This window comes from Manis javanica, chromosome 6, assembly GCF_040802235.1.
Source record: "Manis javanica isolate MJ-LG chromosome 6, MJ_LKY, whole genome shotgun sequence".
NCBI classification, from domain to species: Eukaryota; Metazoa; Chordata; class Mammalia; order Pholidota; family Manidae; genus Manis; species Manis javanica.
The window spans coordinates 47365641-47379466 of NC_133161.1; the positions used below are offsets into that span (position 1 = coordinate 47365641).

General features: G+C 32.1%; 1 protein-coding gene across 2 annotated transcripts in view; it reads right to left on the minus strand.

The window, feature by feature from the left end:
- TAX1BP1 (Tax1 binding protein 1) overlaps positions 1-13826 on the minus strand; it is an 86847-nt gene that overhangs the window by 36335 nt on the left and 36686 nt on the right. For both annotated transcript variants that reach the window (XM_037027520.2, XM_037027519.2), the window contains exons 5-7: positions 12420-12578; positions 1732-1880; positions 1548-1638 (exon numbers count right to left, since the gene is read on the minus strand). In XM_037027520.2, the coding sequence (XP_036883415.1) occupies positions 1548-1638; positions 1732-1880; positions 12420-12578 (399 nt within the window). The remainder of the gene's footprint in view (positions 1-1547; positions 1639-1731; positions 1881-12419; positions 12579-13826) is intronic.

A 13826-nucleotide genomic window follows, 5' to 3' on the forward strand; every position in this document is an offset into this window, starting at 1 on the left:
AAACTGAAACATTCTCACTAAAATTCAGAGTAACATTGAATAAAAAATTATCATAGATACCAAATTTTCACTCAGGTAAAAAGTGCTTTATAGCTTTTTTTAAAAAACTGCATTTGAAGATAGTTTCCCAAAAACACTAAATACATAGTAATCTAGTTGCATCAATTTTTTTCTCTAAGTATCTATATTAACTCCCTTTTCACAAAATCTTGTTCAAAAACCAAACACTATATATATGGGCACTTTTTCTTAAAGAGTCAAATCATAAAATCATCCATCATTGAATCTTCACTATTTTTCTTCCAGTTTAGAGAGTAATACACACACGCACACATGTGCACACACTCCGGAAATGACTTGTTCAAATAAAAGATAATGCATATAATTCATGACATGCAAAAAATCCCTACCAGAGTGATATAATTTTTTTATCTTAAAGGACAACCAACCAATCACAACCAAAAATAAGAAGGAAAAGCCCACCCATAACACAATAAATCATCTTCTAGTTTCTTAGTGCAAACTGTGACTCTCAAATACTGAACATATGCAGAGTGTATGTTTTTATCTTTAATCAAATGCATACCATAATATATAAATGTGTTGCCTTTTTCTAATTGAAACGCCTCATCTGAAACTGCCTTCAGGAACTGCTTACGAGCCACTTAAGATAAATTTGTGTAAGTTAACTATCCTATTTCAGAATCACTTAAAAGGGAGAAGAAAAATTTCAAAAAGATTTGATGGCAGTGAGAATATCTTTTTTAAAATGACAATCTCTGAAGACTCTTCTGGAGGTCAAACTCTAAAACATCATGACCATCACTGAAATAAATTAATGTCCTCCCTATGTTCTTAAAAGAGGAAAATAATTGGTTATATAAATTCTGATTAACAGGTACCTTGTTACCATTAAGCCTCTTTGATTTACTATATAAATCATCTGCTAAGTATCAATAATATCAGCAAATTAATCCTCGGAAAACTACCTTCTTGAGTTAGTTTACTTCTAGGGACTACACACAATGACATAGTTTTAAAATATGTCCCCAAATCCTTTGTTATGCCTCTCTTCAAGAAGTACAGTCTAATTTCCCCAAGTTGAGTTGACAGCTGGACCAAGCGACTTGCTTCTAATGAATAAAATTAAAGTAGAAGCACTGCTGTACAACTTTGGAAACTAGGTCATAAAATGCACTGTGTCTTCCTCTTTGCTCTCTCTTGGATAGCTCACTCTGAGGGAATTTGGCTGCAATGCTGTGAGGACATTCAAGCAGCCACTGAAGAAGTCACACAGCAAAAAACTGAAGGGCTTCCTGCCAAAAGTCTTGTGAATGAGCCACCTTGACAGATACTCCAGCTTCAATCAAGCCTTTAGCTGACTATACCCCTTGCCAACATCCTGACTCTAACTAACTGAGCCTGACTGTAAGAGACCCTGAGCCAGAAAAACTCAGCTAAGCTGCTCCCAAATTCCTAACAATTAAGTGTTGAGTAATTTGTTACACAGCAATATTTAACCAAAAGAAATGGACAGAATAAATTACCTTATAAAGTTCCTTCTCATCCTTTTCTGTCTTCAACTGACACTCAAATTGTTCTCTTTCATATTGTGCCTTCTTGAGTTTGTCCTTTAAACTGGGTTAAGGTCAAGTAATGTTAATATAAGAAAAAAACTTTGTTAAAACGCTTTCAAAACATAAAGGTAATCTTTTAGAGCATCAGAAATACCTGTCTAGTTCAGTTTCTTTTTCAATTGCTTTCTGTGTCACTGACAAAATGTCTTCTTCAAGCTGGAGAGCTTTGGATGTAGCATCATTGTATCTCTTCTTAAACTCTTCATTTTCCATTTTTAAACTTTGTGATACTTCAGTAAGACCCTTGAAAACAAAAACAAAGTATCTTGAGAAACACAAAAACACAAATAGTTAAGATAAATTTGCTTATCTTTAGGAAATTTATGTATTCTTAAATTTTTAATCCCACATTTGTCCTCTCCAAAGTTTATAAACTAACACTAAAAACTAAAACTCAAAATAGTAACATACATTTGACTTTTCATTTCCCCTGGACTTTTCATACACCCTGTATGCTGATTTCACTAATTTCTCCACCAGAGGGCAGGCAACAAAAACAAGACAAAAACTTTAAAATTAGTCACTCTAGTTTTTCACATCTCATGTTTCAGTATTACCCCAATGACAAATCAGGTTTGCATAACACTACCACAGTTATAACACCTGCTTTCTTCTGGCACAGATCACTAAGTGCCACTGATAATTATACTAAAGCACTAACATATATGCCTACAGCAATGTTTCTGATATTCTTGCCACTGTGATTCAGAAGCCTAAACAAATATTCAAAGAAACTGACACAAATATAAAATAGGTAGTAAATGCAATAAGTAAAATGTATTTCTATTTAAAATACAATATTCTACTTTAAACAGATAATTTAGAAGTTCAAAAAGTTTTATCACATCAATTAAGGCAATTAAGTAATTTATGATAATTGCTCAAGGTTCTTCTCTCTAAGCCTGTTTTATAATTTGTGAAACAGAGATAATAAAGCCTTTTCTGCCTAGTTTGTAAAATTACGAGTAGCAAATGAGACAATACATATGGAGGTACTCTGTACAGAAAACTGTACATCAAAGAATTGATAAATTAAGACAAACAATTTTTGCTAAAAAATAATTTTAAAGTTTCCCACTAATAAAAGGACTACCCACCTACCCAACAAAAATTTATTAGCCACTTTGATTTTCATAGAATAACCCAGAAAAATTTTTACTTGTAGGTAGAATTTCATTTTAAATATCTTTCTAGAAAGTGAGAATTACTATGCTGCATTTACATTTCATTACAAAGTTTATAACAATAACAGATAAACTCTACTGGCTTTATTTTTGCTCAAAGAAAGTACCTCCCTTACTGAGTTTGCGATATTAATCAAAGACTGTTACATAAAACTGAAATGCCTTTCTGATTCCAATGCCACAATACCAGAGAAAGCAAATATTATTTGTTCCCTTGGTATAATTGTTGTCAACATCCAGTAATTCTTGTATATTCTGACACATTTTCAATATTTGTGTTGCTGTTACATAAGGACAGCCAAGGAGGTTTGTAAATAGTTTTTTATGTTTTTTATTTTTATTTTTACCAAATGCCCTCTTGGCACTGCAAATAGATGAGTGTACTTAATCCAGGTATTTCTTCCTAGGACAAAGACTAGATTGCCCAGATGCAAAAACTAATTTCTAATTCTGTAATTAATGAAGTCTTGTGATGGGTAAACAGCATTCTTAAAAACATATGGGGCAAAACTAGAAAATATTCATAAGCAACTAAGTGCAAAATATGAACTAATTGCTTTAAGTGAGTCAGTTATATCTATAATGAGTCACAAATTAATTCTAACTATAACTTGAGTATCTTGGAATCTTTTTCTGGTACCCATCCCTACAGGCACCTGACAGCTTCTCAGCATACATGCCTATTTATTAAAAGCATGAAAATGTAGGGATTATTCTTCAAGCCTCTATCTAGTTCTCATGTCTGAGCATAGCATAAGCATCTTTAATGTGGCTAAGTCTTCCTCTGTGAAAATGACATCAAAGCCTTCAGTGTACATACAAACCAACTAGAAATCATGTCTTCTTTAAAAAAAAGTTTTTTTTTTTAAAGAGTAAAACCTACAACATAATCTTTGAAAAACACTTGAAAGTTGGGATACTCATGTAGTCAGTATCGGCAAATCATGCCAAAAAAGCACTGTAATTCTAATATTAAAATGGAGGAAAAACTGGAAAATATAAGCCGTCAATTACATGTGCACCAAAATAAGAACAATTTCAAAAAATGGAGGCAAAAAAAGATTAAGATACTTGGGCATCAGAGATTCACACAGCAGACTTCTCCCCACTCTCCTAAATTGAAGCATCACTGCTACCACACACTGTTATTAGCAATTCCCCAAGTCATAACTCTCAAATATGGAAAACCAGATAAAAAGACTATGAATTACTTACCTGGTCGCTGCACATGCACTCAAAATATCAAAGTAACAAAATACATTCATTCCCATGTTAAAAAGAGACATGATTAATTCTGATTACAAATGAATATATATGAAGAAACCAGATCAGACAACTATCTAGGAAAAATATATGGTATTCTGGACTCAAACATATACAGCAATTAAAATTCAGTATTTTAGTATCTGAATACTCTAAATAGCAAATTACTGACAACAGGATATTACTTGTGGAAACTGCAAGTAGATTTTAAAATAAATCTTAATCATTTGATTTAATCCAGCTTTCTTTAAACACCCTGCTTCTTGAAGTCAGCTAAAATACCAAGCCAATGTAGATAGCTACATAAAATACATGCATTTTCTCTAGTTTCTAGAAACAGACCAGACAAAAACATAACTGATTACAATGTACAATAATAAACAGTCTTCATGGCATTAAAATAATGGGTTAAAAGGAAACATGAATAAACATTAGGCAATTAGTCGTTCATTAACATTTCCCCATTAAAACAACCTGTTTAAGGTACAGTTGGGTTTTTTGCTTTTTTGTAAACTATCCTGATAGAAATCATATTTATCTTAGCTTATTTATTTCATTTTAGATCTCTGAACTTAAAACATCTTTAAAAATCAAATATTCATATAGCCTTTTCAGTAATAAAACTTCAAATTTATCATGAGAAAACCTTATACTTTTGGTCAAACCAATGGCAGCAAGATCATCACCAGGAGATGCCCATGAGGAGGAATAGGGCCCACCCACGTTTCCGAGAGCAGGGTTTATACACAGTCAATGTTAATGAGGGTCACACCGACTGTGTGTCAAAAACCTGCTCTGAGCAGAGGCACTTAAATTTTACCTTTATAAGAAAATACCAAATCCCAAGGATTAGATTTTTGGTTGGAGAAGAGGTGAGGGAAGAAAGATAGATGACAAATACATCTAATGTCTAAGTTATTTCCTGAACATGTATACATTTCACAGACAAGTAATTTTTAATACTGGGTTTCACAGACTTCTTTTTTTCAAGCTGGGAATAATAAGAAAAATTTAGGAATAGTACCCTTTCACTTATACTGAATTACCTTTTATTTTAATGAAATTGAGTAGTTCATGTATATTGTTATAATGATCTGTTACATATGGATATGTAACATATGCTATATACAGATCAACTGAACAGAATAGAGAGACCAGAAATAAACCCATGCATTTGTGTTCAATTAATTTACAACAAAGGAGCCAAGATATGTGATGGGGAAAGGATAATCCCTTCAATAAATATAGTTGGAAAAACTCAACAGCCACATGCAAAGAAATGAAACCAGATCACTTACTTCATATACAAAAACCAACTCAAAATGGATTAAAGACAAATTTAAGACTTGAAACCATGTAACTCCTAGAAGAAAACAGGGGGCAAGCTCCTTGATGTTGGTTTTGGCAATGATTTTCTGGATTTGACACCAAAAGCATAATAAGTGGGACTACAACAAACTAAAAAGCTTCTTCACAGCAAAGGAAACTACCAACAAAATGAAAAGGCAACCTCCAAAAGGGGGGCAACATTTGCAAATCAAAAATCCAATAAGGGGTTAATATCCAAGTAAAGAATTCACAACTCAATAGTCAAAAAAAGAAAATCCAATTAAAAATGGGCAGAGGAATCAAATACACATTTTTCCAAAGATAACATACAAATGGTCAACAGAAACATGAAAAGGTTCTCAATATCACTTATCAGGAAAATGCTAATCAAAACCACAGTGAGGTATCACCTCATACCTGTCAGAATGGCTGTCATGAAAAAGACGAGATAGCATAGTGTTGGTGAAGATATGGAGAAAAACTATGGAAAACAATATGGAGGTTCCTCAAAAAATGAAAAACAGAACTACCATATGAACAGCAATCCCACTTCTGGGTATGTATACAAAGGAAATGAAAACATGATGTGAAAAAGAGAATCTGTACTCTGTTTACTGCAGCACGATTCACAACAGTCAAGATACAGATAACCTAAGTGTCTATCAATGAGTAAATGGGTAAAGAAGATGTAGTATTTATATACAATGAGATATTGTTCAGCCATGAGGAAGAAGGAAATCCTGCCATTTGCAAAAATATGGATAGACTTGAGAGCACTGTGCTCAATGAGATAAGCCAGACAGAGAAAGACAAATACTGCATGGCATCACTTATATGGGCAATCTAAATAAAAAGTCAATCTCATAGAAACAAAGAGTAGAGAAGTAGTTGCTGGGGGTTGGGGAGAAAGAGACAGAGGTTTATAAAAGTTTAAATTACAAAGTTTCAGCTATAAAATTAATAAAGTCTGAAAAGCTAATGTATAACATGGTGTCTACAGTTAATAACACTGTATTGTACAATTGAAATTTGTCAAGAGTAGAATTTATGTGTTCACACAAAAAAGGAATATAAGTATGTGAGTTGATAGATGTGTTAACTAGATGGGAGGAATACTTTCACAATGTATATGTATATCAAATCTTCACAATGTACACTTTAAAAATCTTTTTTTTTCAATTATACCTCAATAAAGCTGGAAGAAAATGAATGGAGAATACCTAATGATACAAATCTTAGAAAACTAAAAAATGCTTTATTTATTAACACTTCAGTATTAATATATACAAAGACTATGAGCTAGTTCATTTAAATATATTTTAGAAACAAAATACTATGAATTCTCTGGAAATATTACTCAGCAAATCAGGTAGAAAATGAAAATAATTGAGTTTAAAGAAATTTATTGCTATATACACATAAGTCATAACCATCAACCCTACACATTAAAATTAAGCCTCTGTGCCTTTTTTTTCTCAATTACAGCAGTAAAAGATAACCTGAAATTCAGTGGTATCATAACTTCAAAATATGGCAACTGCACATATTAGGAGAGATATATATAAAAGCAACTGAAGTAACTCCATATATTAAGTAGTTTAAAATGCCTTTAACCTCTGTCCAAAACTAGGTATCCAATAATAAATAAAGCTTTACAGAAGAGAAAGCCAAAAAACATAAAGACAGTGGAAGACGTTGACAAAAGTGAGAACCAGAGCCATAATGAGAGAAATCTCTCCTGTTCTCCCACTCCTCTAAACCTGTGGTAACTCCTAAATGCCTAGGAATGTTTAAAGGTACCCCACCTTGTTGGGGAAACTTAAGAACCAAGACAATATGAATATATACCACAGTTTATAACATGCTCCTTATATTTTTTAAGCAATACTGTTTCAGTATACTCAAAAAGAATTTCATTTAAAAATACCATGAAGTATATCTTATCGACATTCAAGTTAAGATTATAATTTATGGAAAAAACTCAATTTAGAGTGAGGCTCCAGAAAATTATACACTAAACTAAAAAACCTGACAGGTCACAGCCTATTTTAGTCATATTTGAAAAACAACATTCGGTATCACTGGTTCCCTAAACCTCAGTTTTTAATCTTCTAATTTTCAAGTATGTATCTAGCATTCCAAATCAAAAACAAGAACACAATGAATGGATATAAAAACTTCTAATTGTTACTTTAAGTATAGTGTACTTAATTTATAAATGTACAGTTGGGGTAAGAAATGTACTACTCAATATCATGAAATATTATCTGACAATAAAAGGAAGTACTGATACGTTCTACATGATGAACCTTGAAAACATGCTAAGTTAAAGAAGCCCAGCACAAGGGCCATGTAATTCCATTTGTGTGCAATGTACAGAATATGCAAATCCTTAGTTAAAAAATTTAATAGTTGCCTGGGACTAAAGGGGATGGAAATGGAGAGTGACCAATAATAGGTACAGGTTACTTTCTGGAGTAACAAAGATGCTCTAAAATTAGGTTATGGTAATGGTTGCACAATTCTGTAAATATATTAAGAACTGCTGAATTGTATACTTTAAAGTGGTGAACTTTATGGTATATAAATTACATCTGAATAAAGTTCTTTTCAAAAAAGATGAATTAGGTAATTTCACATCTTTGGCCCTCAAGAGGTGTAAGTATAGTGTCATTAAGTATTGTGTATAGAATGTGATTAAAGGCATTGACTGCAGCCAGACCACTTACAAACTGTTTTGATAGTAGGCAGGTTAAGTAACCTCTATGTGCTACCTCTGCAAAAATAGAGATTTCAGTGCATACTTCATAAATTGAGTTAGCATATCTAAAAAAACACTCAGAACAGCCCTAGCTTACATTATGAGTTATTTTTATTAATCAGTCTTTTTCAGGAGAGAATAACCCATACTTAATTTAAAACTGAGCTAGAAATGAATGTAAAAATTATCCTTAATAATGAATGTAGAGCTACTTTTTAAATCAAGGGTATACATGAACAATAGGACATATATATAACACTAAAATAATCTAGGGGAAATACAATATTTATAGTTCTCAATTTAAAAACACTGGTTTCAGTTTTAATATATTTTGTAATTCTACTTCATTCCTTCAAGCGGCCAATTACACAAAATTACCTTAAATATAATCAAATTTATCACTTAAATCTATCTTTATAACATTCACATATACAGTTTTTTATAAAATAGGGTGTTTTCTGACATTTTACAGTAAGAAAAGTTAGTTCATAAAAGATGAAATATTTTATTTATAAACATTAAGTTATAAACATTTGTCTTAGTATTTGTTGAGTACTGAAGAGGTAATAAGCCAGTATTATTTTAACATTAAAAAACAATGAAAATGTAATGAGTTTCTTCAATCATGAAGAAAATGAATGTCTACTAATTATTACAAGGCATTCTTCATCTTATGAACTAAATACATGCAGTCATAATGGGCCATTTTCAGGAGTCATTTTCTATCTCACTTCTACCCCTCTGGCTTGTAAGAGCGCTTAAGAAAGAATGGTATCCCACTTTGGAAAAACTGCCAAAATTTTAATTGAAATTCTGGATAATACATCATAATGATCTTTGATACCAGCACCTTAATACTCAGCACCTCAAAGAAAAGACCTTTAGAACTACAGGCATACCTCATCTTATTGCACTTTATTACATTTTACAGATAATGTACTTTTTACAAATTAAAGATGTATGGCAATCCTTTTTTGTCCAGAATGTCTATCAGTGCCATTTTTCCAAGAGCATTAGGTCACTTTATATCTGTGCATCACATTTAGTAATTCTTGCAATATTTCAAATTATTTCATTATTATTACATTTGTTATGGTGTTCTGTGATCAGTGATTATATGAGTCACTCAAAACTCAGATGATGGTTAATCTTTTTAAAGCAATAAGGTACATACTATTTTTAGGCATCATGCTACTGCACACTTAATAAATTGAGTACAGTGTAATGCAGACATAATTTTTACATGCACTGGGAAACCAAAAAAATTCATTTGATTCACTTATTGTTTTCATTTTATTGCAGTTTCTTCAATCATAAAGAAAATGAATGTCTACTAATTATTTCTGGTATACTTCCCATTATAAAATTTTAATTGAAACTCTGGATAATACATCATAATAATCTGGAACCAAACCCACAATATCTCCAAGATATGCCTATACTATATATTAAGATGTTTTTTTAGAATTCATACCATGGAATAGATACAAGTGCAAAGAAATGTCATGGATTTTAAAAGTCAAGTTAAGTTTGAAAGTTCCTGAGCTGTTCTATCTGCCCAGCAGGACTGTCTGAGTAGATGGAGACTGTCGTTTTGGAAGTAAAAAGCAAATTCATAAAAACCTAGAAGCCCCATGACTAGCAACAGACAGGAACTACCTTTTCTAGCAAGCACTTTATTTTATCCCCAGAAATAAGCAATTGCCAACATAATAACTTTTTTTTAACATTATACAAGTAGTGCTTTTAGAATCTGAGCAAAATGGTAAGAATTTACATTCCTCTTGTATGACACTATTCATATTTCAGCTCCTTGATGGTTCTTGTGTTCATCATTATGAAAAGTAATAAAATCATAACAGCCACTTATATTTAACAGGAATCTACTATATAACAAACACCATTTTAAGTCCTTTTATCACCATTTTCAACTGTATAGATTACCATTAAAAAAATCACTTCTATGTACTATATGTTCCCAGAGAGTAAGTGTATCCCAGTACAAGAACAGCAGCAGGAAAGAAGTCCTCTGTAAGATTAGTGATTGTCATCAAGATTTATGACTTCTGAAGACCTTTTCTGGGGACCACAGCTACAATCTCCTACAAATTTTGCTTCAGTAATCCCCCAACCTCAACCTACCACTATCTCAGCCTATATTTGTCAGAATAAGCTTTAGTCTCGTCTGTAATGCTTAGACCCCTGTCACCTGGACAGCAGAGAGAATCTGAGACTATGTACATCTCAGTTAATACTTCACTGGGAGAGGTATGGTCCAGCATACTGGAATAACTTCATGCAATTTAAGACCTGTAATTCTGCCATTCTTGTTCTCCCAATCATCCATTCTTCCCTTGGATTTCAAGGGAAGCTGAAACCTCAAAGGCATTCTTCATCTTGTGAACTAAATACATGCAGTCATAATGGGCCATTTTCGGGAGTCATTTTCTATCTCACTTCCACCCCTCTGGCTTGTAATAGCACTTAAGAAAGAATGGCATCCCACTTTGGAAAAACTGCCAAATCCAGGTAAAAATAATGAGAGAAATGTGTAAAGAATAGAGAAAAAAGGGTAATAACTATACAAAATAGTAATGGAATTATAAAAATTGAAAAAAAAATGTAGCTGTATGTCTTTACAGTCAAGGTAGGCACAAATGATGATTATTTTAATATTTGGCATGGCTGCTTAGAAAAAGTGGTTCCTTTACCGAACAGAATATCCTACTCCTACTACTGGATACTCCTACTGCAGGACTGCAAGTATTCCCCAGAGTAAAATTGAGGGAATAACTGCTTATTTTAAACTAAAAAAGCTAATGGTAATGAAAACAGAAGACTTTACAGATGTTTGTAAGATTTATAATTGCACACAATGTTTGATAGTATATTTACTCAACAGAGCACTCCTCAAACAGAACGAGGAAAACAGAAATCTGTTTTCAGAATTTAAACTTATTTGTATATTATCTTTGCTCAGGTGTACAATACTCCACTTAAGTGGAGTATAAAAATTGTGAGTATCACTGCACCAATGGTTCAATAACATTAAAAAATTGCTCCAGGCCTTTTTAGGCAAAAGAATAATGGAACAGACCCCATCCTTAGGGAACAATAACTCAATCCAGTCAACAGACATAAGTATATCCAATTAGCTTTAATACAGGTGAGACATGATATGTGTAATCACAATCTATATTAAGTTTGTTAAAACAAATTTTTCTTGTGAAAATATTAAATAAAAAGATCAATGACTAGGTGGTTGCCTTTTTTTCACTGTTTTTGGCTACTAACTTAAATCCATTTGAATCTCTAATGAAATCATTGTTTTATCCTTACAACTCTTTTTCTCAGCTAAAGCAATTGAGCCAATTTTAATTAGGTGTTTTTTAGGATAATTTATATTATTTCTCACATAAAGGATTTCAATACTTTAAATACTACATCTTATACTGAATCCTGCTTTTTAGAAAACTAACTACTTTATTATACTGTACCTTTATTCAGTGTTTGCCATCTGTAATCATCTTTTTTATCAAATGTAATCACAGTGATTCGACAGTTCCCCTCCCCCCTCCCCCCACCCATTCCTCTCCCCCACTAGTAACCTCTAGTCACTTCTCAATTTCTATGAGTCTAATGCTATTTTGTTCCTTCTTTTTTGCTTTGTTTTTGTGTTCCAGAAATAAGTGAAATTATACGGTATTTGTCTTTCTCTTCTTGGCTTATTTCACTGAGCATAATACCCTCTAGATCCAGCAATTTGTTGCAAATGGCAGGAATTTTTTTTTATGGCTGAATAATATTTCATTGTGTATATGTACCACATCTTCTTTATCCATTGATCTACTGATGGACACATCTATTGACAGACACTTAGGTTGCTTCTGTATCTTGGTTACTGCAAACAGTGCAACAATAAACATAGGGGTACCTCTAATTGTATTTTAAAAACCCCTCTGCCCAAAATCAAATATTCTACCATTAGATGTAAAGTATCTAGAAACAGTTGTCAGGAACTACCTCATCAAGATGGGCACCAAAAATTTTTAAGTATTTAGCTACTTATGAAAGAACCTGTGGCACAAGGTGATAGGAACTGACCTATGCTTGTATAAATATCTATCTAAATACTATTTTTTCAACAAGCGGTTTTCACTCATTTTAATTGGTTCAGTTCTTGAAAAAAGTGGGTTTCAGGTAATATACTGTCAGCTCCTATTAGTTACATAAGACACAACTAACCTTCTGCTCTGCTTGTAGTTGGTCACATCTTTCTTTCTCATGGTTAAGTTCTCTTTCCATTCTTCCAACTTGCTCTCGAAGCTGTGTTGTTTCTTTTTCCAGAACGGCAATTAACTTTAACAGTTCTTCTTTTTCTTTCATGGTTTTCTCAATTTTCAACTATAAAACAAAAAAACTCACAAATTGTTTTTTATAATCCTTAAATATGTTACAAATTCAGTCTCTATTTCTAAAAAACAGTGAAGAAATTATCAAAAGAACTTTAACTGCTATCTACTTCATATCAATCAGACTCTTTTAGCTTCTAGTTAGAAAAATTCATGAATCATAAATCTAAACCTTTTGGTTGGGCAAAGAAGGTATAAAATTAATGCATTTTATTATGAAGATATATGCTAATTACTTTTCAAATCATTACTAAAAATAAAGCATAGTAAGTTTCATAAGCGACTTAACTCAGGTCTTCTCTTGAGTAATAGTAAGAAAATGTGCACCTCTTCTTGAGTTCAAATCTATGGGAAATCTTTGAATCTATTAAGAACTTCTCAATGTGTCACACAAGGCCTTCATCTATGGGATTACTATTAAAAACTTTGGTTTTGTAAAGTACTAAGGAATAACAGTTTATATATACATATATATGCCTCAGTGAAAATTTTTTAAATACTTTATAAATAAATGCAAATTTTAGGACAAAAAAGCAGACCGTAGCATTAATATGACTGATTCCTATGGGGACACTAATAGTTACTCAGTTCAGGAAAATCTTGTTATATTTCTATTGTAGCAAAAAGTCTCTGATTCTAACAGAAGAATAATGGAGACTCAGAGAAAACTTCAAAAAGGCAGTATCACACATTTAGGTAAAATAAAATGTTTCCCCTCAGTAAACCCCAAGTCAGCTTTGCAGGGTCATGGAATCAAAATGATTAAACTCAAAAATGGCTCTTACAAAAGCTGAGGAGCTGAAAATTTTCAGAATGACCCTTCAGACCAAAGGAAAAGGACAGAAGTAAATACTCTCCAAAGAGAAAAGTTTATTCACTGAAATTTTACACCATATTTTTTTTTTAATGACTTTGGCTCTAAACTTTCTGGCAGCTTAAAAATGAAGACACATTTTGACACAGTGGAATAGAAACATTATGAAAGAACCACAATCTCCCCAGTGATTCATTTAATTGGTACATACTTTCTGATGTTCACTGACTTGAAGTAGAATTTTAAAAAGGAATTCAAACTAGATAATATTGTGTACATCTTATTCCTGTCCTCAATTTTGCATTTTGTAATCTTTCAAGTATGCATAATAGTTTTAGAATGAATATCCATTACTTAAGTTCACTATTTATTTCCCTTTATTTATTTAAATTTGTTTATGTAATTTTGTTGTTGTTAAACCATTTG